General features: G+C 35.2%; 2 protein-coding genes and 1 pseudogene across 3 annotated transcripts; 2 read left to right on the top strand and 1 right to left on the bottom strand.

The window, feature by feature from the left end:
- Window positions 1-9,819: 9,819 nt before the first annotated feature.
- On the top strand, window positions 9,820-12,660 carry LOC121801369 (annotated as a pseudogene).
- Window positions 12,661-14,487: 1,827 nt separating this feature from the next.
- LOC121798010 (phosphatidylinositol 4-kinase gamma 7-like) lies at window positions 14,488-16,904 on the top strand. Its single transcript, XM_042196822.1, has one exon. It carries the CDS (start codon window positions 14,693-14,695, stop codon window positions 16,583-16,585), a length of 1,893 nt encoding a protein of 630 aa, XP_042052756.1. The 5' UTR covers window positions 14,488-14,692; the 3' UTR covers window positions 16,586-16,904.
- A 796-nt stretch (window positions 16,905-17,700) lies between these two features.
- LOC121798740 (DNA-3-methyladenine glycosylase-like) lies at window positions 17,701-19,345 on the bottom strand. 2 transcript variants are annotated; one of them, XM_042197886.1, is made up of 6 exons: window positions 18,858-19,345; window positions 18,717-18,774; window positions 18,554-18,637; window positions 18,340-18,481; window positions 18,114-18,265; window positions 17,701-18,035 (listed from the first exon to the last, which is right to left on the bottom strand). In XM_042197886.1, the coding sequence occupies exons 1-6, from the start codon at window positions 19,198-19,200 to the stop codon at window positions 17,987-17,989; spliced, it is 828 nt and encodes a 275-aa protein (XP_042053820.1). In that variant the 5' UTR covers window positions 19,201-19,345; the 3' UTR covers window positions 17,701-17,986. The 2 variants fall into 2 exon arrangements, with proteins under 2 accessions (XP_042053820.1, XP_042053819.1); XM_042197885.1 differs by having other exon boundaries at window positions 17,701-18,265; window positions 18,858-19,343.
- Window positions 19,346-24,185: the final 4,840 nt, after the last annotated feature.

Raw genomic sequence — 24,185 nt, 5'->3', positions numbered from 1 at the left:
TCGCAATTATTGTTTAGTTGTTTAGTTCGTATCCCATCAATTGTGTCACATTCCTAATAGTTTTATTAAGTTTTGTTTACTTATTTATAAGCCGTAACCAATTGAAAAGCGACAATTATCATTGCCTTCTTGTTTTTATTTTAATTTAAACGAAGTCTAAAGGACATTTAAAAAGGTAGCTAATAGATCCAAATTATTAATATCATACTACTCCAAGTTGAGTGTGAAAAGATAATAATGTACTAATAGATCCAAATTATTAATAACACTTTAGAAAAAGTTGGCTCTATTAATATGGGTTGTAGACTTGTAGTTTTAGGAGTATATATTAACTACCACATAAATAGGCTGGGCCAACATTATTGACCAACTTAGGCATAAATATGGGCTACGACCCATAACTCAATTTCATGGGCCAATTTTGTGGCCCAGCCCGCTTTATAGCATTAATATTTGCAGTGCCACGATTCATAATTGAATGAATTTTTGTTTAGGGTTATTTTCCGTAAGAACACAATCTTTCAATATTTTCTAATTTTAAATTTTGGATCTACATATATCAATTTTCTTCAAATTGAAGCGACATGTTCATCAAAATTGCTAGTGTGACAAAAAGCGGCAAGTTGGAGCCGGAATGCAGTCGATAGTTTTTTATCGATGACTCGCCCGTGAAATTGGAACAACATAAAAATAGTTTTTAGGGCTGCCCATTTTTGCAGTATAAATACATATTCAAAAGAAGTTTGTTTCAGATAGGGACTCAATCATATTATTTTTATCACTTTCGCTTCTTATTATAGATAATGAACAAAAACTATTATTGACATGTCACGTGAACTCAAACTCGAGATTCAGACATTAATCACGTTATCATTTGACTAACAAACTTGCGATTCAACTATTAATTGCTTTACCGCTAGAATAACAATTGCACCCAAAACATATGCAACACAAGTATATGAATCCGAGATATTTGGTTTTAAACATTAATCATTTTATTACTAGGTCGATGTAGCATACCAATTTCAATTTTAATAACATGTTAGGATAAGTAACTCAAAAAAGAAATTGTATATGTTTGGAATTTTGATGAAGGGTTATGTAATATAATATTTTGTAATAAGTGAATGGCTATTGAAAATTTGTATGGCCAGTTTTGTGAAAGTGCAGACAGATAATAGAAAAAATGATTGATGTGTGTAGTGCCATAACCAACCCATACAAGCTTTTTTAGTAATTTACATAATTTGTCTTTTTCATTTTTTTTTACTTTTCAGGCCATTGAAGGAATGAATTTTGAGTGGAATGGTATTTATACGTCAATAGGCCATATATTACTGTTATAATTTCATATATAGATTATTATTATTATTATTGTTGAAATAATTCACATGCTTATGAAAATGAGTTAAATCGATTATCACGCACTTTTAGTGTTAGTGTTAACGCATTCTTAATTAAAATTAATGTTTATTTTCTCGTCTTTTGATAAAGCCACCCCTATCTAGTTTGTTTTATTATAATTTTACCGTTATGTGATACCTATATGATTATGTAATTCAAATATTAAAGGGTAATTGTCATTTATCATATTTTTAAAAGAATAATATATTTTTTATTTTTTCTTAATTGTCTATGGTTAAAATTGAGAGTGATGTGATCAAATTAAATATGATATGTGTTGGGTATCGGTGGTGCACACCCGAACTCCACATTAGTATGATATTGTCCGCTTTAGGCAAAGCCCTCACGGTTTTGCTCTTGGGGTACTCCCCAAAAGGCCTCATACTAATGGAGTTGGGGTAGCCCATTTATATGCTTGCAACTTTTGTTCATTCTCCGATGTGGGATATGGTTTGCTTCACCACAATCCTCCCCTCAAACCAAGACCACCAGACCAAGACCACATGTTTGTGCCCCATGTTACAGGTCGCCAGGTCACCACAAGTCTTGGTCGAGCTCACGCAGAGACATCGGAGAACTTGCAAGCGCAACCCATCGAACCCCGAGCCACACAGGCCCAGCCCCTGAACCAGGGCTCTGATACCACTGTTGGGTTCCCGGTGGTGCACACCCGAACTCCACATTAGTATGATATTGTCCGCTTTGGGCAAAGCCCTCACGGTTTTGCTCTTGGGTACTCCCCAAAAGGCCTCATACTAATGGAGTTGGGGTAGCCCATTTATATGCTTGCAACTCTTGTTCATTCTCTGATGTGGGATATGGTTTGCTTCACCACAATCCTCCCCTCAAACCAAGACCACAAGACCAAGACCACATGTCTGTGCCCCCACGTTACAGGTCACCAGGTCACCACAAGTCTTGGCCGAGCTCACGCAGAGACATCGGAGAACTTGCAAGCGCAACCCACCGAACCCCGAGCCACACAGGCCCAGCCCCTGAACCAGGGCTCTGATACCACTGTTGGGTTCCCGGTGGTGCACACCCGAACTCCACATTAGTATGATATTGTCCGCTTTGGCAAAGCCCTCACGGTTTTGCTCTTGGGGTACTCCCCAAAATGCCTCATATTAATAGAGTTGGGTAGCCCATTTATATGCTTGCAACTCTTGTTCATTCTCCGATGTGGGATATGGTTTACTTCACCACAATATGTCAATAATACCGCGTCATTATATTTGCAATGTTGATTAAAATATGTTGATATATTCAAAATGATGTGGTGTTTTTAATTATTTTATGTTTGATTTTGGCATATTAACTTCAATTTTGACCATCATGCAACAAATGCCAAAGTTTGAAAATTTGTGATTTTACATTCCAATTTAAAAATTAAATGATTAAGCAAAAATTAGTTGTATGTGGGATTAGTTCCATGAGCTGTGGAGTGATGAGAATAACGTCACTTTATTGTTTAGGGGTAATTACAAATAACCAGCACGGCATTGTCTAATTACTTACATACATTTGCATTTTTTATTTATTTATAGGATACTTTAACTTTTATTATTAACACTCTCCCTCTTCCATCTACTAAATTAGTCCAATCTAATTAAGAAAAATTTTCTTCAGAATTTATGACTCATATAAATTTATTTATTTACTCATTCCCATGAGTTTTACTGGATAATAGACCTCACATAGTTAATAATATACTATAGTGAATTTTTTTAAAAAAAATAAAATATGACCAATTTTAGTGGACAAACCAATTAAAAAGAGATTATTCTTGGAATGGAGAATGCAACTTATACCCTTATAGTCCACCACTTTAAATATATTTTTATATCTAATTCCTTAACCTCTTTTGTTTCTTCTTTCTTACTATATCTTAGCAATTGAGTATTAGATTAAAACTCGTATTAATTATAAAAATATTTTTCATAAACGAGCAAAATAAGAATTATTTTGAAAAAAAAATAGCACTACTACTTACTAAGCAATAATGAGACTTACTATAAAAGAACTGTTTTGGCCGTTTAGCCATACCTTGTTGTCCCTTATCCCATTCATAAATAAAATTTAATGTGAATAATAACGTCGATATTCAATGTTTCTATATCCAGGTTCATACTTGTATTTCATACAATTATCAAGCTAGATACGGAATTAAAATAATGAAGAAAAAGCACCACAGAGACTAGAACAAGTGTTACTCCTTCATAAATCATCATAATTCAACAGCACGTGCTTGCTAGTTTTTTGCAGTCATAAAATGGTACTATTAAATTTTCCATTAATTAATCCTTATTGGTGGGGATTATATTAATTATCCCTAATCTCAAAATATCTACCCAAGTCCATCTACAGCCGACCACTTGTTTCCTTCTTATTTTATGGCAAAACAGGAAAACAAATCTTCTTAAAAAATTGTTGTTACGAAACCGATGAAGCCGCCCAAATTTCAGTGCACTAAACATGGCTTTTAAATACAATAATTTTTTTACCATTATTATTATTATTATTAAATGAGAATAAATCACATAACGTTTTCATAACATAAAGTAGTATTATTGCTTTATATTTTGTGTGATTAAAGTTTTCTTTATTAGTACTAGTAAAATTTATTGCAGCAAAAAAAGGCGATTCCCCCAAGGCCTAACACTCGTGCAACAATCACGACAGTAGTGAGATTCAAACTTAGGCTCATTGCAGCAAGATCTGCCCCTCCGTTGCCAACTGCGCTGCCCCTGTCGGCATACTAGTAAAATTTACAAAGACAAATTATGAGTGGCATAAAAGTTGTACTCATGTGTATAAAAGTGCAATATTACCTTAACCGTAATGACGTTTATAGATTTTAATACTAGTGATAATAACTCAAGACATTTAAATTGACCGTAAAATGCAACTTAACTACTAGCTAGCTATTAATACTTTTTTCCTTTTAATCAAAAGATTGAATCATCACCACCACTACAAGTCTACAAGAGTAAACAGGGAATTATCATTAAAAAAAATTCTAAAAATTCTCATTTTAATTCTCAGAGATGAAAAAAAAACTCAGGAATTGAATTTGCTTTAAATTCTTTCTCATCTGCTCGAGTTTAATACGTGCCACCTGCCAATCTACTACCCAAATTAAATTTCAGAATTTTATTACTACGGATTTTGCTACAAAATAAATTTGATTTATTTTGAAGCGTTTCTTTTTGTCACATGATTTAAGAAAGTTGTGTCTAATGAATTAAATAAAGTACTTAAAATTCTACTCTTCTATGTTATTTAAGGCGTTTCTTTTCGACACGTGATTTAAAAAAGTGGTATCTATTGAGTTAAATAAAATATTTAAAATAAAATAAAAGAGAAAAATGATTTTTTAAATAAAACTTTTACTTACTAAATGCACTCACACAAGATTACAAGTCCTATCAATTAATTCCATTCCACTAGCCATCTGCCCCTCTTTAATTTGACCTGATGGTTTCCGTCAACAAATGTTTGATGTATATATATAGATGCTATTCGGTTTTTTAAATAAAATAATATTTCTGTTAAGATATAATTTAGAATTAAGTCGTGAAATTATTTTAGTTATAGGGATTTAGCTATGACTAATTATTTCGTGATTATTTATTTAGGATTAAATTATGGAATTAGATTTCATGAACCAAACACACTACCTATTTAATTTGAATCCTGAGATACAATCTTGCAAACCGAGCACCCATAATAATACTCCATTAATACATTTCTACTACTAGTATTTAACTTTAGCTGGTTAGATTTTTTTGATTGCATTGCATTTGAATATTACGTGACACGATATAGTATAAATACATAAATACAACAGCTAGAGTTCAAACACCAATTAATAAAAGTAATTTCAAACGGAATTAGGAAGCATAATTTTTGATTGGATAATATCGACAGGTGATGTAAAACAACTTGGGATTTTATAAAATTAAATTTCTGTATATTTTAGTTTGGGGTTTTGCTTTCACGTGCATTTAGGTTGAAGTTTTGCTATCACGTGCAACTGGTATATGCAGATGGAACAATACAGTCACATCTACGTATTGCTACATGTAAAGTAATGTACTCGTATGTAGTACTATAAGTTAGTCTTATCCATTTCCACTATTTACCTTCAAATCACTAACTAACTAACCGTTTTATTCTTATCCACCACTAGGTTTGGTTCCAAATAAGTAATGTTTGTCCATAATCATATTATTATTATTATTAGTAGTAGTAGACACTAAAATAGGGTTTACAAATGAATCTAACGATGAACAAGCAATAGACAAGTCAAAAGAGCAAATCAAGAGCGTGTGAACCACGGATGTCGTGCAAGACATTTTTAGCCATTTCAGCTGAAGATGGCATAAGTTAATACTATATCATATATGTACAGAATTAAATATTACTGTATCATTTTACTTGTACTCTTGAAAGTTAATATTTTTATTGTAGGAATTTGTTATGATTCAAAATTAAAATCAAGTAAACATACCCTCAATGACTGGATAAAAACGAGTAAATGCTCAAAATAATGGACATAATCGAGTAGACTACTATAAGTTTTGCAAATTGCACCTCATACATAATTGTCATGTAGATAATCGACGTGCATGTAAATTTGTCTATTAGGCCGATATTCCGATCAAGAAAATTTTCTGCAATATATTTATTCCTAAAGTGAAACACTGCATACTAAATGGTACTCCTATGACATTTTCAAGTATATGGTCAAAGAATGAGACAAAATCGATCATTTATTTTTTCATTTTCAATTACATACATCCAAACTAAACCACTATATATTCAATATTATGAAGTTAATATGGTACTTAGCCCATCTGCCCATGAATGTAGAATTGTAGAGTTGTTTGTCGAAATTTACTTAGTATAATTGTTTATAGACTTGTTTAAGCAATAGTAATTGTAAAGGAAAACAATTGTTATGAAAATGACAGACGATTACAATGAAGTGAAGCATGGCATTGTAAAGAACGAGGGGGGCCATAGTGATTTCGATGTTAAGATAACTAAATTAATAGTAATTAAATATCAAATGGCACTAACCAGTCAAGTAACAGTCATAACATCTTATGACATTTGCTTTCAGAATTTATATTATATAGGTCAGCAAAAACTTAGATATAATTATTTTGATTAGATTGATGAAGGCGACGTGCTTAATTAAGAAGCATTATCTACCCATCCCATTCCCATGTATGGGACAAGAAAGTCTAGTTTTTGACTTCACATGTGTTCTCATAATTAAAAATAAAACATTAGTATTTCAATGTGATGATGGTATAAACGTTGATCATACACTCACACACATTTGACACAGTCAACTTATGATAAATCCACATTTTTTTGGGATAAAATTTATAGAGTAATTAACGATTTAAATTGGATACGTTTTAAAAAGTGAAAAAAACTTGTCATCACAGTATATACGAGGGTAGTCATATCAAATAATTAAGGATAAATCCACTTAATAATTTAATTAAGGATAAAGAGTGTTTAACCTAGTTGTTTTTGCTTATATATTTTCTACTCCATCTAGTAATCTTTAAACCATTTTAAGCTAAAAGATAGTACTCCTCCTGTTTAGTGGTCAATATGACAAACTTTTAATTCATTTTACACTCCATAATATCAGCTTTGAATCTGATTTTCATATTATTAGTATGTATAATGTATTCATTTAATTGTAAACCCGGCTCCTTGTATAACATTAATCGTGTCACCATAAATTAATTATTTACTAGTATTAAAGTAAGTAGTTTTTTATCTAACAGAAGTCAATAGTAAATTTGAAAAAACAAAAAGAATATTTTAAAAAATAAAAGTAATAGGAGTACACAAATAGGCATAATCATAAACCATATGGTCATGTTCCCAAAAGCATCCTTGAAATGATTGAAATTTAACCTTGAAGATTATCTTTTTGATTTCTTTAATATTTTAATAATGCTCTCAATTACACTAATAATTAATAACGACAAGTCCATTGAAGCTGATTTTTTATCGCACAACAATCAAATTATAGGGTTTGAAATGATACTTATACTATCGTGTTTAGTCACTACAGATATAGTTGTTTCTTTAATTATACTCACAATAAATTAATGTAGAAAAAAAAAGTTTATGCATTTAATTAAAAAATTATAGCCGTGTTTAAGCTACTGTTGTAATGAAATAAAATTGTATAGTACTATATAATTTATTTATTTATCATACAATATAATGTAAAAGTAACAATGTTTTGTTGATCTAATCAAATATAACATACAATTATTAACTAGGAAGAAAAATATTGAGATTATTAAAATACTCCTAAATATGGAATTTATTCAGGTAGTTGAATTCATATGCATTACAATAAGATCGATAAAAAATTATTTAGAGTGTGACAGTTATAATGTTCTTATAGGGGCAATGTTGTCCACTAATTCAAATAAATTAATACTCCTACCAAGAGTAAATTGCATTGCCATTTGCCTCTGAATAGGGATGTCAATGTAGTCTGAAACCTGCGGGCCAGCCCGAATAACCCGATAAAAATACAGGGTTAGGGTGTAATTCCGCAGCCCGAATTTAAAATTGACACATTCGGGCTGACCCGTTCGGGTTACCGGATTAGGCGGGCTGACTCGTTCGGTTACGGGTCGGCCCGTCGGGTTGAAGGCTTCTGGACAACACACAATCTTTGTAACGGTCATAACTTTCTCTAACAAAGCTCTGATTGAAGCGTGCAAGATACCCACGCAAAGTTCTTTCGAAGACCAAGAGAATGATATGCATTAGGGGCTTATCGGACTTCAAAATCCACATCCACATATTTTGTGTAAATTTTTATAATCCATTTTCTATCAATTCTCAACAAATATGTAAACAACCCAAAATATAGAAATATAATCAAAGACCAAGAGAATGATATGGCATTAGGGGCTTATCGGACTTCAAATCCACATCCACATATTTTGTGTAAATTTTATAATCCATTTCTATCAATTCTCAACAAATATGTAAACAACTCAAAATATAGAAATATAATCAAAATCATCAAGAACTCTCTAAAACCATGCAAAATCCAATACGTCAACCGACTATTTAAGATTACGAAAAAATCATTATATGGTTCAGGATTTATAAACACTTCGTATATAAAAGTTTTCTTTTAGTATATTTCCAATATAATAGTGCAAAGTGTTTTGGCGTCGCTTCGTCATTGAATTAATGCGTACTTTGATGATTCTTAAAATAAAGATAAATTAGTATTTGACTTACTTACAGTTGGAATAAAATTAAATTTGACCAATCATAATTCAAGAAAACTTTAGAGTTATTCCAATTAGCTAGCATCTTGATATTCAACCCCTCAACAATTTAAAATATTTTTGTTACATCTACGCTCCACCTCTCACGTTATGAAAATTTTATTCAGTTTTCTAAGAATTGATTATGTTTGAATTTTGAAAACAAAACGTTGATTTATGTTTTAACACATAAACATAAACTAATAGATATTGTGTACATAATTACGTCAATTTGAAATGAATAAGTTATTTTAATTTGAAAAAATTAATCTTTTTTTCAAAAATATTAAAGAAAATTAAAAATACTTATTTCATTTTTACATGACTAATTAAAAATATGTATATAGTTAAAGAAAATTAAATATACATATTAATTTTTTGAAAATATGAAAAATTTAAAATATGCATTGGCCTGAATAAGGCAATGGGTAAGCCCGAAACCCGAAAGGTTAGGGTTAGGGTCGAACTTTTATAACCCGAAAAAATCATAACCCGAATAATCCGATAACCCGAACTGGTTGGCCCGAACCCAAACGGGTTAGCCTGATTGACATCTCTACCTCTATGTATGTAGGGGTAATAATGTCCGCTAACTTTAATCAGAGTAAAATAACACAGTTAAAAGCGCATTTGACTCACTGACCAATTTCATCCAATCCATTTCACCCACGTCACTCTAATGCATAGACGGTCAAGATACGTTCTCCAAATTGCTATCTACGGCTGAGATCCTTCATTCTAGAGCCTTCCACAAAGCGAGGGAACGTAACTATGGTTGGCTGAAACTAACTGCAGTTAGTTCGTAACTCCGGTAACCCCGGTGATAAATCAGAACGTTCTGAGTAAGGGCGTGAAAAAAAGAAAAAAATAATTAATAATCCCCAAAAATGGCGAAATTAAAAAGTAATTGTTCTTATATAAACAGTTTGTAATCAACGTGTAGATGTGAGAGAGAAGAATTCTAGAGAGAGAAGATTGAACAGAGCAAGTAAGGACGACGGTAATACTCCGATCAAATCGTTGCCGTTAGCCTTGTCGTTGTCCGTTGTTCCGACCGTTGGATTGTTCGATTTTTTCCAACTTTTCCTCAACGGTCTTGTTGTCGTTGTTGACGGAAAGCGGGGATAGGCAAGGAAGAGTTTCTTCAGATCTGGCCTTCTGGTGAGTTGATTTCCGAATCTTGCATTATTTTTCGTGATCTGTTAGGATTATCAATTTATGCGATTGGATGAAATCCCTTTTTCTTCATCTGTTTTTACGTGAATGGTTGAGCTGCTTTTCTATTTCTTGAGTTTGATAGGATCGAGTTTCCCTTGCTACGTGTGGTTATTTTCGCTTGAATGTGGTTTACGGCTGGGTGTGGGATTGAGTCATTGGTTAATTTTGCAGATCAAGATTCAATAGAACATTTTTGTTTCGTGAATTAGCTGATTTGTATATGTTTTTCTTATTTTTAACATTACGTATGAGTACTTTTTTTTTGGTAAGGATCAATTGTTTAATTATCAGCTTGATGCTAAGATTCTTTGCTATAATGTGTATACTCTTCTCTGTCATTTTATTTTGTGTTTTTTTTTTCTTTCCCTGGGTGATTAATCTTGAGATATTGGCGGTGTGTTTCAGAGTCTGTACGATTTAATTTATTAGATTTTGAGATGATTCGTGCTGTACGCACTGATCACTATTGTTGTTTGACTTTCAGATTTTTGGTGTGAGGTTAATTGGATCAATCGCATGGCTCTCTCGATGCACTGATTGTGTGGTTCTCTCTCCCGGTCCGTTTGATCTTCTAGCATAGTGGTGCCTAGATCCGTTTCGGTTTCGGTTAATTTTGTAGGGTAGGAATTCGGATTTTGGTTTTTCAGTTGATGACCTTTATTGGTAAAGATATTCTTCTGTGGTTCTATCGCACCCGGCTTCTGAGTTTTGGGTTGAGCTGAGGGTGAGGGGAAAGCTCTCGTTCTTTGCCATCTCGGTTGCCGGCTGTGAGGAGAACCATCTTTGGTTATTCCCTTCCTTTCATGTCTCGTAACATGGACAGTCCTGTGCAGACCCAGATGGCTGTAGCAGCTTTCAAGAGTCCGCTTGGAAGTGGGGAATACCATGGGACTAATGGGTTGGAAAGGAAATCCTCAAGACGTGTTTTTGTACAGACCGAGACAGGCTGTGTGTTGGGGATGGAGTTGAACAGGAGTGACAATGTGAATACTGTTAAGAGGAGGCTGCAGGTTGCCCTCAATTTCCCCATTGAGGAGAGCTCTTTGACATTTGGTGATATGGTTCTGAAAAATGACCTCAGTGCCATTCGGAATGATTCTCCCCTGCTGCTAACAAGGAATCTGATGCATAGGAGCTCCTCTACTCCATGTTTGTCTCCCACTGGTAAGGACATCCAGCAGAGAGATCAAGTGGGCCGATCGAGATATTGGGTCATTCATTTCGCTTTGCTAAGACGAAACAACTCGTCAAGGAAACTGTCAAGGCGATTAAGAATGGGGTTGATCCAATCCCTGCTCAAGGGTGGGCTGGGAGGTGCTTATTATTTTAGAAATGTTCGTGGTGACAGTGTGGCAATTGTGAAACCTACGGATGAAGAGCCATTTGCTCCAAACAACCCAAAGGGCTTTGTTGGTAAAGCCCTTGGCAGCCAGGCTTAAAGCGATCTGTTAGAGTTGGTGAAACTGGGTTTCGCGAAGTTGCTGCATATCTACTCGACTATGATAATTTTGCAAATGTGCCTCCTACCTCATTGGTGAAGATTACTCACTCAATCTTCAACATCAATGATGGTGTGAATGCAAACAGGCCACAGACCAAGAAGCTGTGCAAGCAAAATTGCATCCTTCAGCAGTACATCCCACATGATTTTGATGCTAGTGACCATGGGACCTCAAGTTTCCCTGTTTCTTCTGTGCATCGGATTGGGATTCTAGACATTAGGATTTTTAACACAGATAGGCATGCTGGTAATCTTTAGTTAGGAAACTTGATGATGTAGGCAGGTTTGGTCAAGTGGAACTTATCCCCATTGATCATGGCCTCGCTTGCCTGAGAGTTTGGAAATCCATATTTTGAGTGGATTCATTGGCCCCAGGCTTCCATTCCTTTCTCAGATGATGAACTTGAGTACATAAGCAATCTTGATCCTGCTCGTGATTCAGAGATGCTGCGAAGTGAGCTTCCCATGATCCGGGAGGCTTGTTTGCGCGTCCTGCATCTGTGCACCATTTTCCTCAAGGAGGCTGCTACACATATGGCTGTGTTTGGCTGAGATTGGGGAAATGATGAGTAGGGAGTTCCGCAATGGTGAGGAGGAACCGAGCGATCTTGAGGTTATATGCATTGAGGCAAGAAGGCTTATTACTGAGGAGGTCTTTTCCCCCAGAGGTGAATCAGATGATGATGGCTTTCTATTTGACATAGATTGTGAAGATGGTGGCTATGAGTTAACCCAGAAATCGTCATCTGAAGTCTCTGCATCAGCCTTCCATTTTGGTAATGGCCATGCTCTACTTTCTAGACTCGAGGAAGGCCCAGAGGAAGAAGAGGAAAGCGAAGGAGATGAGGAGAAGGAGTTAGTTAGTCCTCCAACCTTAGCGAAGAACCAAAGTATTTCCAAAACTGTCTATGTCACTGAAATATACTAGCTTAGGTGAGAAGAAGCAGCCCAAGTTCCCAAAGTTTGCAGCGTCCAAATCTGACAATGCTGCCTCCTCATCTAGCCGGAGGAGCGCAAACGAGCAACTCCCAGCAAGCAGCAGCTTTGTGAAGCTAGCGGACATGAAGGATGACAAGTGGGCGCTGTTTCTGGAGAAGGTTCAAGAGCTGCTTCACCCTGCATTCGCCAAGCGCAAGTCTATCACGCTCGGCCAGAAGCAGAGGCAGAGGCTCGGAACTTCTTGCCAGTTTTGAGACATCAAGGTATGGCCGTACGTATGTTTGTTATAGTAGAATGAAAGCAAAAAAGGCAGGCTTGTTATAGGGTAGATTTGGTTTGTGCTTTCTTCCTCGAGTTGTGATGGGAGGGGAGCCGCGGTTAGATGCGGTGGCGTGTAAATATTCTTTGGAGTTCGATGAATGAATGAAAGGAAAGCGAGTGTAGTTTGGTTGTATCTGAAATGATATTTTTTGATAAATAATTTGTAGACTGAAATCTTGGAAAAGAAATCCATCTTTGTACATACATCATCTTTGCTCTTATATGAATAGTGTAGTCTTTGTTTTATGCCTATTTTACATTCTTGATTTCTAATATAAGGTGTTGCAGATCATTCGGAATGATTAAAGATCAAGATTTTTTACATAGATTCTTGATTGACACTTCCCCACCTAAAGCGAATTTGGTGGTAGATAGTTGTGAGTGCTCAACGAAAATATTGTACTTTTATCTCATAAAACTTCTAACTTTTTATCTCTCTTTTTTTTGAAATCTACTTTTGTTTGATATGAAAACAGCTATGTTTTACCACATCAAAGCTGGAGATACAAAGTTTGGTGCAAGTCTCCATCATCTGCAGTCAATTTTACGGCAAACAAACATGTCCAATATTGAACATTGTTTCATTGAAGATTAATAATGAATATTGATTCGAAAAATAAATAATCAAATTCGAAAGAATAAGAGAATAAGATGACTGTATAATGATAGAGCATAGATGGGTAGAGATTGTGCAGGCCAACAATATTGATCAATTCGATAGTGGACCTGTTTTATATTTGGACATGTGTATTATTTTAATACAAAGCTATAAAATGATATTGGACCATATGTTATTATAGAGTTTGTGGGCCCTCCAAGTTGTCTACTTGTTTTGTTGCTTTAGTATGTGTAATGCTCTGTTCTTTCACTTCAACAAATCACTTCTTCATCTTTTTTTGTTCCTCGTTACATGTTTAGTGGTGTGTGCCGATAATGTTAGTCGTACCTCGGATTCAATGTGTATTTGAGTGGAAATTTGTTCATTACCCACATATCCCTCGTGTTAATAGTGTCAAATAGAATAAAATTTAAAAGTGGCAATGAAATCGAATTTTTTTTTTTATTTCCTTGGAAAATAAAACATTTCACCAACTAAATACAGTGCTCATAACTCACAAAAAAAACTCAAATACTAACATTAATAAGAGTAGAGATTAACAAAATAAATAATTAAAAAACACAAACGCTCACACCATCTGTCCAGCCTAAAAAAACTCAGACAGCCACACCTCTCCTCACAATAATTTATGCAAATAAGTACTCCTCAGTGTTTAATTATGAATATTATTAATTAAATTCCAAATATTTTAGTTGATTAAATAGGATTAGAAGTGTCTCCATGGCCTCTCAGCAAGATCAACGCAGTCCCCATATCTGTAGCAATGAAGGAGATGATCAACGGTCATCCCGGCCGCCTGCATAAAGGAGTAGACGATGACGGGCCCCACGTACCGGAATCCACTTGTCACAAGATCCTTGCTTATGATCTCCGCCTTCGGGCTCCTCAACGGCACGTTCTTGAGTGCCGGAACTTGTTGATCACCGGTTGTAGCTCACGTACTCCCACATGTAGCAGCTAAATGAACCACATTCTCTAGCAATCTAATTAATTAAGTAATGTTAAATATTTTGCTTAAATTGAGTTATTGGTGATGACGTTAATTGGATCAATCCGCATGGCTCTCGTCGATGCACGTGATATGTGGTGGGTTTCTCTCTCCGCGGTCCGCGTTTGATACTTCTAGCATAGTGGGTGCTAGATCGCCGTTTCGGTTTCGGTTAATTTTGTAGGGTAGGAATTCGGATTTTGGTTTTTCAGTTGATGACCTTTATTGGTAAAGATATTCTTCTGTGGTTCTATCGCACCCGGCTTCTGAGTTTTGGGTTGAGCTGAGGGTGAGGGGAAAGCTCTCGTTCTTTGCCATCTCGGTTGCCGGCTGTGAGGAGAACCATCTTTGGTTATTCCCTTCCTTTCATGTCTCGTAACATGGACAGTCCTGTGCAGACCCAGATGGCTGTAGCAGCTTTCAAGAGTCCGCTTGGAAGTGGGGAATACCATGGGACTAATGGGTTGGAAAGGAAATCCTCAAGACGTGTTTTTGTACAGACCGAGACAGGCTGTGTGTTGGGGATGGAGTTGAACAGGAGTGACAATGTGAATACTGTTAAGAGGAGGCTGCAGGTTGCCCTCAATTTCCCCATTGAGGAGAGCTCTTTGACATTTGGTGATATGGTTCTGAAAAATGACCTCAGTGCCATTCGGAATGATTCTCCCCTGCTGCTAACAAGGAATCTGATGCATAGGAGCTCCTCTACTCCATGTTTGTCTCCCACTGGTAAGGACATCCAGCAGAGAGATCAAAGTGGGCCGATCGAGATATTGGGTCATTCATTTCGCTTTGCTAAGACGAAACAACTCGTCAAGGAAACTGTCAAGGCGATTAAGAATGGGGTTGATCCAATCCCTGCTCAAGGTGGGCTGGGAGGTGCTTATTATTTTAGAAATGTTCGTGGTGACAGTGTGGCAATTGTGAAACCTACGGATGAAGAGCCATTTGCTCCAAACAACCCAAAGGGCTTTGTTGGTAAAGCCCTTGGGCAGCCAGGCTTAAAGCGATCTGTTAGAGTTGGTGAAACTGGGTTTCGCGAAGTTGCTGCATATCTACTCGACTATGATAATTTTGCAAATGTGCCTCCTACCTCATTGGTGAAGATTACTCACTCAATCTTCAACATCAATGATGGTGTGAATGCAAACAGGCCACAGACCAAGAAGCTTGTAAGCAAAATTGCATCCTTCCAGCAGTACATCCCACATGATTTTGATGCTAGTGACCATGGGACCTCAAGTTTCCCTGTTTCTTCTGTGCATCGGATTGGGATTCTAGACATTAGGATTTTTAACACAGATAGGCATGCTGGTAATCTTTTAGTTAGGAAACTTGATGATGTAGGCAGGTTTGGTCAAGTGGAACTTATCCCCATTGATCATGGCCTCTGCTTGCCTGAGAGTTTGGAAGATCCATATTTTGAGTGGATTCATTGGCCCCAGGCTTCCATTCCTTTCTCAGATGATGAACTTGAGTACATAAGCAATCTTGATCCTGCTCGTGATTCAGAGATGCTGCGAAGTGAGCTTCCCATGATCCGGGAGGCTTGTTTGCGCGTCCTGCATCTGTGCACCATTTTCCTCAAGGAGGCTGCTACATATGGGCTGTGTTTGGCTGAGATTGGGGAAATGATGAGTAGGGAGTTCCGCAATGGTGAGGAGGAACCGAGCGATCTTGAGGTTATATGCATTGAGGCAAGAAGGCTTATTACTGAGGAGGTCTTTTCCCCCAGAGGTGAATCAGATGATGATGGCTTCCTATTTGACATAGATTGTGAAGATGGTGGCTATGAGTTAACCCAGAAATCGTCATCTGAAGTCTCTGCATCAGCCTTCCATTTTGGTAATGGCCATGCTCTACTTTCTAGACTCGAGGAAGGCCCAGAGGAAGAAGAGGAAAGCGAAGGAGATGAGGAGAAGGAGTTAGTTAGTCCTCCAACCTTAGCGAAGAACCAAAGTATTTCCAAACTGTCTATGTCACTGAAATATACTAGCTTAGGTGAGAAGAAGCAGCCCAAGTTCCCAAAGTTTGCAGCGTCCAAATCTGACAATGCTGCCTCCTCATCTAGCCGGAGGAGCGCAAACGAGCAACTCCCAGCAAGCAGCAGCTTTGTGAAGCTAGCGGACATGAAGGATGACAAGTGGGCGCTGTTTCTGGAGAAGGTTCAAGAGCTGCTTCACCCTGCATTCGCCAAGCGCAAGTCTATCACGCTCGGCCAGAAGCAGAGGCAGAGGCTCGGAACTTCTTGCCAGTTTTGAGACATCAAGGTATGGCTACGTACGTATGTTTGTTATAGTAGAATGAAAGCAAAAAAGGGCAGGCTTGTTATAGGGTAGATTTGGTTTGTGCTTTCTTCCTCGAGTTGTGATGGGAGGGGAGCCGCGGTTAGATGCGGTGGCGTGTAAATATTCTTTGGAGTTCGATGAATGAATGAAAGGAAAAGCGAGTGTAGTTTGGTTGTATCTGAAATGATATTTGTTTGATAAATAATTTGTAGACTGAAATCTTGGAAAAGAAAATCCATCTTTGTACATACATCATCTTTGCTCTTATATGAATAGTGTAGTCTTTGTTTTATGCCTATTTTTACATTCTTGATTTCTAATATAAGGTGTTGCAGATCATTCGGAAATGATTAAAGATCAAGATTTTTTACATAGATTCTTGATTGACACTTCCCCACCTAAAGCGAATTTGGTGGTAGATAGTTGTGAGTGCTCAACGAAAATATTGTACTTTTATCTCATAAAACTTCTAACTTTTTATCTCTCTTTTTTTTGAAATCTACTTTTGTTTGATATGAAAACAGCTATGTTTACCACATCAAAGCTGGAGATACAAAGTTTGGTGCAAGTCTCCATCATCTGCAGTCAATTTTACGGCAAACAAACATGTCCAATATTGAACATTGTTTCATTGAAGATTAATAATGAAAGATTGATTCGAAAAATAAATAAATCAAATTCGAAAGAATAAGAGAATAAGATGACTGTATAATGATAGAGCATAGATGGGTAGAGATTGTGCAGGCCAACAATATTGATCAATTCGATAGTGGACCTTGTTTTATTTGGACATGTGTATTAATTTTAATACAAGCTATAAAATGATATTGGACCATATGTTATTATAGAGTTTGTGGGCCCTCCAAGTTGTCTACTTGTTTGTTGCTTTAGTATGTGTAATGCTCTGTTCTTTCACTTCAACAAATCACTTCTTCATCTTTTTTTGTTCCTCGTTACATGTTTAGTGGTGTGTGCCGATAATGTTAGTCGTACCTCGGATTCAATGTGTATTTGAGTGGAAATTTGTTCATTACCCACATATCCCTCGTGTTAATAGTGTCAAATAGAATAAAATTTAAAAGTGGCAATGAAATCGAATTTTTTTTTATTTCCTTGGAAAATAAAACATTTCACCAACTAAATACAGTGCTCATAACTCACAAAAAAAAACTCAAATACTAACATTAATTAAGAGTAGATATTAACAAAATAAAATAATTAAAAAAACACAAACGCTCACACCATCTGTCCAGCTAAAAAAACTCAGACAGCCACACCTCTCCTCAAACAATATTTATGCAAATAAGTACTCCTCAGGTTTTAATTATGAATATTATTAATTAAATTCAAAATATTTTAGTTGATTAAATAGGATTAGAAGTGTCTCCATGGCCTCTCAGCAAGATCAACGCAGTCCCCATATCTGTAGCAATGAAGGAGATGATCAACGGTCATCCCGGCCGCCTGCATAAAGGAGTAGACGATGACGGGCCCCACGTACCGGAATCCACTTGTCACAAGATCCTTGCTTATGATCTCCGCCTTCGGGCTCCTCAACGGCACGTTTCTTGAGTGCCGGAACTTGTTGATCACCGGTTTGTAGCTCACGTACTCCCACATGTAGCAGCTAAATGAACCACATTCTCTAGCAATCTAATTAATTAATTAATGTTAAATATTTTGCTTAAATTGAGTTAATTGTGTGGTTAGGAATGAATTAAACTTGCCTTTGTAATGCATTTTGCGTTGTCAACTACGCACCTAACTCTCCTTTCCGCTAAAGCTACGTCTTTGTTTGAGATTATGGTGTTGATCTCCTTTTCCCCCATTTTGCTCACTTTGTAAGGATCAAAACCACTAAAAGCTTCCCTGTTTCATCATCAAATTAATCTTAATTTTATCTCTATATATGTTACTGAAAAATAAAAATATGTTTCCGACCTTAAAAGCTGTCTTCTTTTAAGGATTTCGGTCCAGTTCAAGTCCATGAGGAGTCCACACATTGCAAGAAGCTCAAAAAGCTTACTGCATTGCAAATTCATACACATACAGTATTAATATTAATTTGATAATTGGGTAATTAGTTCGAGTTTTATTCACTTACTTGTCATCATAAACTGGTACTCCCCAGCATTCGTCGTGAAATTGGACGTAAACGCTGTCTAATAGTAACGATTTCTAATTAGTTGTAATAAAAAAATTAAAATCAGAAATTATTACTAAGTACTATTTATTTACTAATTACCACTGTTTTTGGTGATCCAGCTGCACCTCCTCGGCTCTTCATCGTCATGGGACGGAGGCGGAGATTGGATGGGGGAAAGCAAGTGCAGCGCGGACAAGATCTTCTCCTCCAACGGTGGGGGAGAAGCTGAGTCGGTCGGGGAAGAATCATCGGTTGAATTCTGCGAGAGCGAGAGCGACAAGGAAGATAATGAGATGGGGGAGCAATGACTTCTTTTTTGGAGGCCAATGGGATAGATTTTCTTGAGGTTTTTGGAGAAGAAATTGGTGTTGTGCTTCTGCTTTTCACTGTTGATTTCTTTGGATTTCATAAGGGTTTGTTTCTTTGCGTAGTATTTAGACATGCTTGCTGGTCGATGAAACAGAACTGTGTGTGTGTGTGTATTTGGACATATAGGTGTTTATATATGAGAAAAGAATTGAAGGGTTTTGGTAGGAGAAATGTGGATTTCATGAGACGTGTATTTTGTTAGTATCTTTTTTTGTACTTAGGTTTCAAGCAAATGGTGATTAAAAGGCGTGTTGGGTTTGTAATACAGTTGTGGAACGTGACAGTTGAATTTTAAAGAACTGTTTGTGCTTTAAATAGGTGAAATCGATTTAATTTTTAGAGCCCACATTCATGAAAATGTCAATACTATTATTGAGTTGAGTATCACAATTCACAACAAGGGTCAGTGACGTTACATGTGAATGAAAGTGCGCAATGCACAGCACAATCATAATTATTGGATAGTAAAATGACCACTTTGCCCTTGTAATGGAAGGTAAGCCATGATTGCCGACCAGTTGACCACCAACCGAACTGAACCGGATGTTATACTGTGTGGGTTCGAGAGGATTACTAAATTCAAACTTGAACTCCCAATCTAATTTGATTGATTGAAGGGAAAATGTACTAATTAAATTCGGATTCCTATATATGGAACTCGATCCATTGAATTCTAAAACTTCCATCTATTAAGTAGCCAAGTCTATAGTTCAAACCCACGACCCCCAAATTTTAAAATATAATATCAATAACTAACCTGTCCTAACATTACCTCCTAATTATAATCAAATACTAATTCATATACTAATTGCGGAAATGATTTCTTATCATTCGTGATTGTTATTCCTTTTGAAAAAACCTTATTACTCCTATTACTCTGGCAAACAGGCACATGTGTTATTTTGTGACATAATTAATTTTGACATTTTATTTATACTACTCTCATTATAAACTTTAAAGGCTGGCCTTCCTAACCAAGTACTACTACAAATTTAACATTCGTTCAATCTAAGAGAAGATTTTGGTGTCAAAGTTAATTAAAAAGAGGGAACATTTTCAAGGTAGGCAAACTTTGTCAAATTATCATTTTGGGTTCATGAACTTGGAAAATATTATTTGACGTCCATCAACTATGAGTGAATATCAATCGAAGTAAATTTTTTACTATTTTCAAGTTTTTTTACAAATGAAAATAACGTCGAGTTTTCTAAACTTATCGCATATATACTCACATCTTTTATAAATATCTTTACTCTATATTTTTAACAAATTTTCTAAATATAATTTGACCTTCAATAAAAATTCCTTCTTCAACTTTTTATAATTAAATAATTTTAAAATATTTTTGAGATATGGATACTCGTAAAAATTAATGTTGTAGTCAATAGACACTAGTGATACTTGAATATTGATATATTATTTTAATATTAAAAAATATATTAAAATATTTACTTAATTTTTAAATACTATGTTAACACATTAACGGAATTTCCCTTAAAGGCATTGAGAGTATTTTTAGCCAGAAAAAGTTAGAAATAGTAAAAAAAAAATTGATTGATATTAAATTATTAATAGACCTTAAATTATATTTTTAAAGTTTACGGACCTAAAATAATAATTTGACAAGTGCACTACCCATAAAAAATATTCCCGCAATTTAAAAACTATCTTTAAATCAGATCTATCTAAAGATTAGATATGTATGCGCATTATTATAATAATCCTAGTGTGTATATATTATGGAGTAGTATAATACATTGCGTATGGGTTTCCAGAAAGTACAAAATATATTTATATAGTAGTGAAATATCCCTATCAAAGAAACACGAATAAATTCATCAGTAAAACTATAAATAATTACTATATCCTACAGTTGAACTGTTTAGCTCAACAATTGCAATTGGCTCTCTTAATTTGATAAACTTGAACCCCACTCGTTTTGGGATTAAAGAATGAAGTAAACACTTTGCCTACATGGAAAAAGACATGCCATCTTACTTTTTTCTACATGCATTCTACATTCAAAATTGTGTAATAAGTACATCAAAGAAATTTAAAATTTGTTATAAGTTTATAAAGAATAATTGTGTTTTCATTATGATAAGAAAGTTGAAAGAAGTAGTTGTTTTTAGTAGTCACTCACATTTGTTTGCTACTTTGATTAATATTTTTGGCTGAGCTATTTTCCTCAAAAAAGTTATACATTGAAGTTTTAGATCCCTAGTCCCATCATTATTTTAGGGGTGTGCTTAATTTTTTGTCACATTAGCTGATAGCAACCTTTTATTTTAATTTATACTCTCAAATAGTTATATTTTCAAAGCAAATGATAGTTTTAATGCAAAATTAATAAGTAAAATAGAGATATAAAGAAAAAATAGTTCAAGTATTAATAATTAAAATTGTGACACATATTTTATTAGAAGGCGAAAACTTACCATGAATAAATAAATACTAAATTTAGTGGACGGCGCAAATAATGTAATATTAAGACTATTTTTATGGACGGAGATATAGCTAGTATTACTAATTCTATATGTATATTTTTCAATTCCCGCCGCAAGCATGGTGAGTTCTGATATTGGTATTTGGTAAGCTTCCACCAATCTTTTGTGGAATTTTAGTTACTTCGTGTGTATTTTTTTATTTTTCATGATGTAATCAAATTTAAATAACTTTAGGTAATTAATATAAGACCTTGCAGGAGTTCAATTGTCCGCAACTGGCCGCAATGAGTGAGTCCCGGCCCGGGCCATGAATTAAACAGAGGAGATTTGCGGCCTGGGACGGTCCCGGTGCCGCAGTTGCGTCCCTGGGGCGCTCCCGGGGTCCGGCCCGGCACAAGGTTAAGCGAGACGGGATGTGACGTGATGCGGTCCGCCCCGGCGTTATATGGGGTTCGGGCCGGAACTTTATGTTTAATGTCTTTTTTTTTGTTTTGGGAATTTTTAAATTTCAATGTTGTAATTTTTTATTTTTCGACTGAACAATGAATTTTCTCAGTTTTAATTGTTCAACGTATTATATTTTACGAGTAAAATAGGTTGGAATTGTGAATAGTGCAATTTAATAGTTGTGGCCGGGGTTGGGGTTTGCAGGGTTAGAGGAGTTGTGACCTAAGACTCAAGTTTAAGGGAAGGATGACGTGGAGGGTACTTAATGCCTGAATTTGAGATGGGGTTAGGGATGCTCTGGGCTGTAATGGGCCTAACTGCGCCGATACTAATGGTTTGGACATCATATCATAAATAATTATAATTAGTTGAATAGCCAAATAATTCTAGTAAGTTTCTTAATTAGGACTTTAGGAGTATTTACTATAGAGGGCCACCAACTGAATTTCGTCCAACGCGCTTCTGACCTTGACTAGATAAGTAAGACGATATTCAAAATCTAAATCCCATTTTAATTAGAGTAATAAATATCAATGCATATGTATCGTATTGATTCGTTAGAACTTGGTAATTACTGTCTTATTCCCTTCTCTTCTCTTATTAATTTACTAATTGCAGTGTAGCGTGGGGTGATCTATTACTAACTTTTCTTAAGTTGCTAACCTGATAACTCATCAACATAGTGTATTAAAAATGTCAATATGATCACATTAAAATGTCAACACAAAACTGTGTTGACATTTAAATATTAATGTCAACACGATATATTAAAAATCAACTTAAGTTTATGTTGACATTTCATTATCATACTGTTGACATTTTTAATACACTACGTTGATGAGTTAGCATGTTAGTAATTTAAGAAAAGTTAGTAACGGATCACACCCCTTGCAGTGTATATATTAATTTTGTCATCTCAATACTTATAGTAATAAAATTTTATAGGACGGAAGAATCTCAATACTTGTATTATATTTTTATAGGACGGAAGAAGTATAAGTATATATCTAGCAACTAGAATATAAGAAGATGAATGCTACTATGTGATAGAGGGAGTTAAATTAAAGGTGTCACATCAAAACCAAAAATTCCACGAAACTTATCAAAAAAAGGGCCAATACCTTGATGAACACGGGGTGATGAAATACAACAACAAAAGAAAAAGACACAAATTTTTTTTTTGACAAATCAACAACAAAGATGACGTGGCATCATAGGAAATATTTGTATTCTGACTACAAATATATAGTTAAGAATTGGATTCTTGATTTCTATTTTTCTTCTTCAAAAGTTTCTAATTTTCTAGGAAACTTCATTTGGTTAATGCATCCTAAACTCCACCACCTTATTCCCCAAGAAATCATTCCCTATATATGAAAAACTTCTCACCACAAAAACTACAACAACAAAAAAGCGAAATTCGAAGAAGAAGGCATCAAACTTTCAGTCCAATATTTCCCGAGGAAGAATTAGCAAGTTAGAAATGAAGAAGAGTATGGGAGGAACGTCTAAAGATTTGCTGTCATCAATTTTTTCGTGCTTTTATGTCTCGAAGAATAACGAAAAATACGTGAAGCCTTCTGCACCAGAGGCGGCAATGGTGAAAGCAGCAAAGCATTTTTCTAGCAAAGTACGATTAATTTGATTGTTGTTGTTGTTGTTCATATTGTATCACGTTTCTTCTTTTCTCTTTTTCATAGTTTTTTAGCATTTTTCGGTTCGTCCTCGTTTTAGTTTCACTTTGGTTAAAAGCTTGTTATGCTGAATGATGGTATGCATAATTAAATTTTAATTATATTGAGATTTGATATGTATATGAAATTAAATTAACCATGAGATAGAATATCAAGTGTGTGGGTAGAGAAACAGAAGAAGGAATTGGAAAAGTGAACAAATGAAAAAGTGCTTGAATTAGAGATTCCGGAAACATAACTCGTGTGATCAAAGTCTAACTAATTAATTAGCAAAAGGACAACAAAATTTTCTTGATACATGATAAGCACCTTACATATATAGAAGTGTACAAAGTGGGAACTGACAAAACTAGGAGTTAATTTCCTTAGTTAGGAAAAATACTTAATTATATATAGTAACAACATGTTCATAATTAAGACATTGAAAAACGAAAGTAGAAGAAGAAGAAGAAGTTGTTTTCTTTTCTTGC

This window comes from Salvia splendens, chromosome 4 (assembly GCF_004379255.2).
Source record: "Salvia splendens isolate huo1 chromosome 4, SspV2, whole genome shotgun sequence".
Lineage (NCBI taxonomy): Eukaryota > Viridiplantae > Streptophyta > Magnoliopsida > Lamiales > Lamiaceae > Salvia > Salvia splendens.
This window is presented reverse-complemented; position numbering and strand designations above follow the sequence as displayed.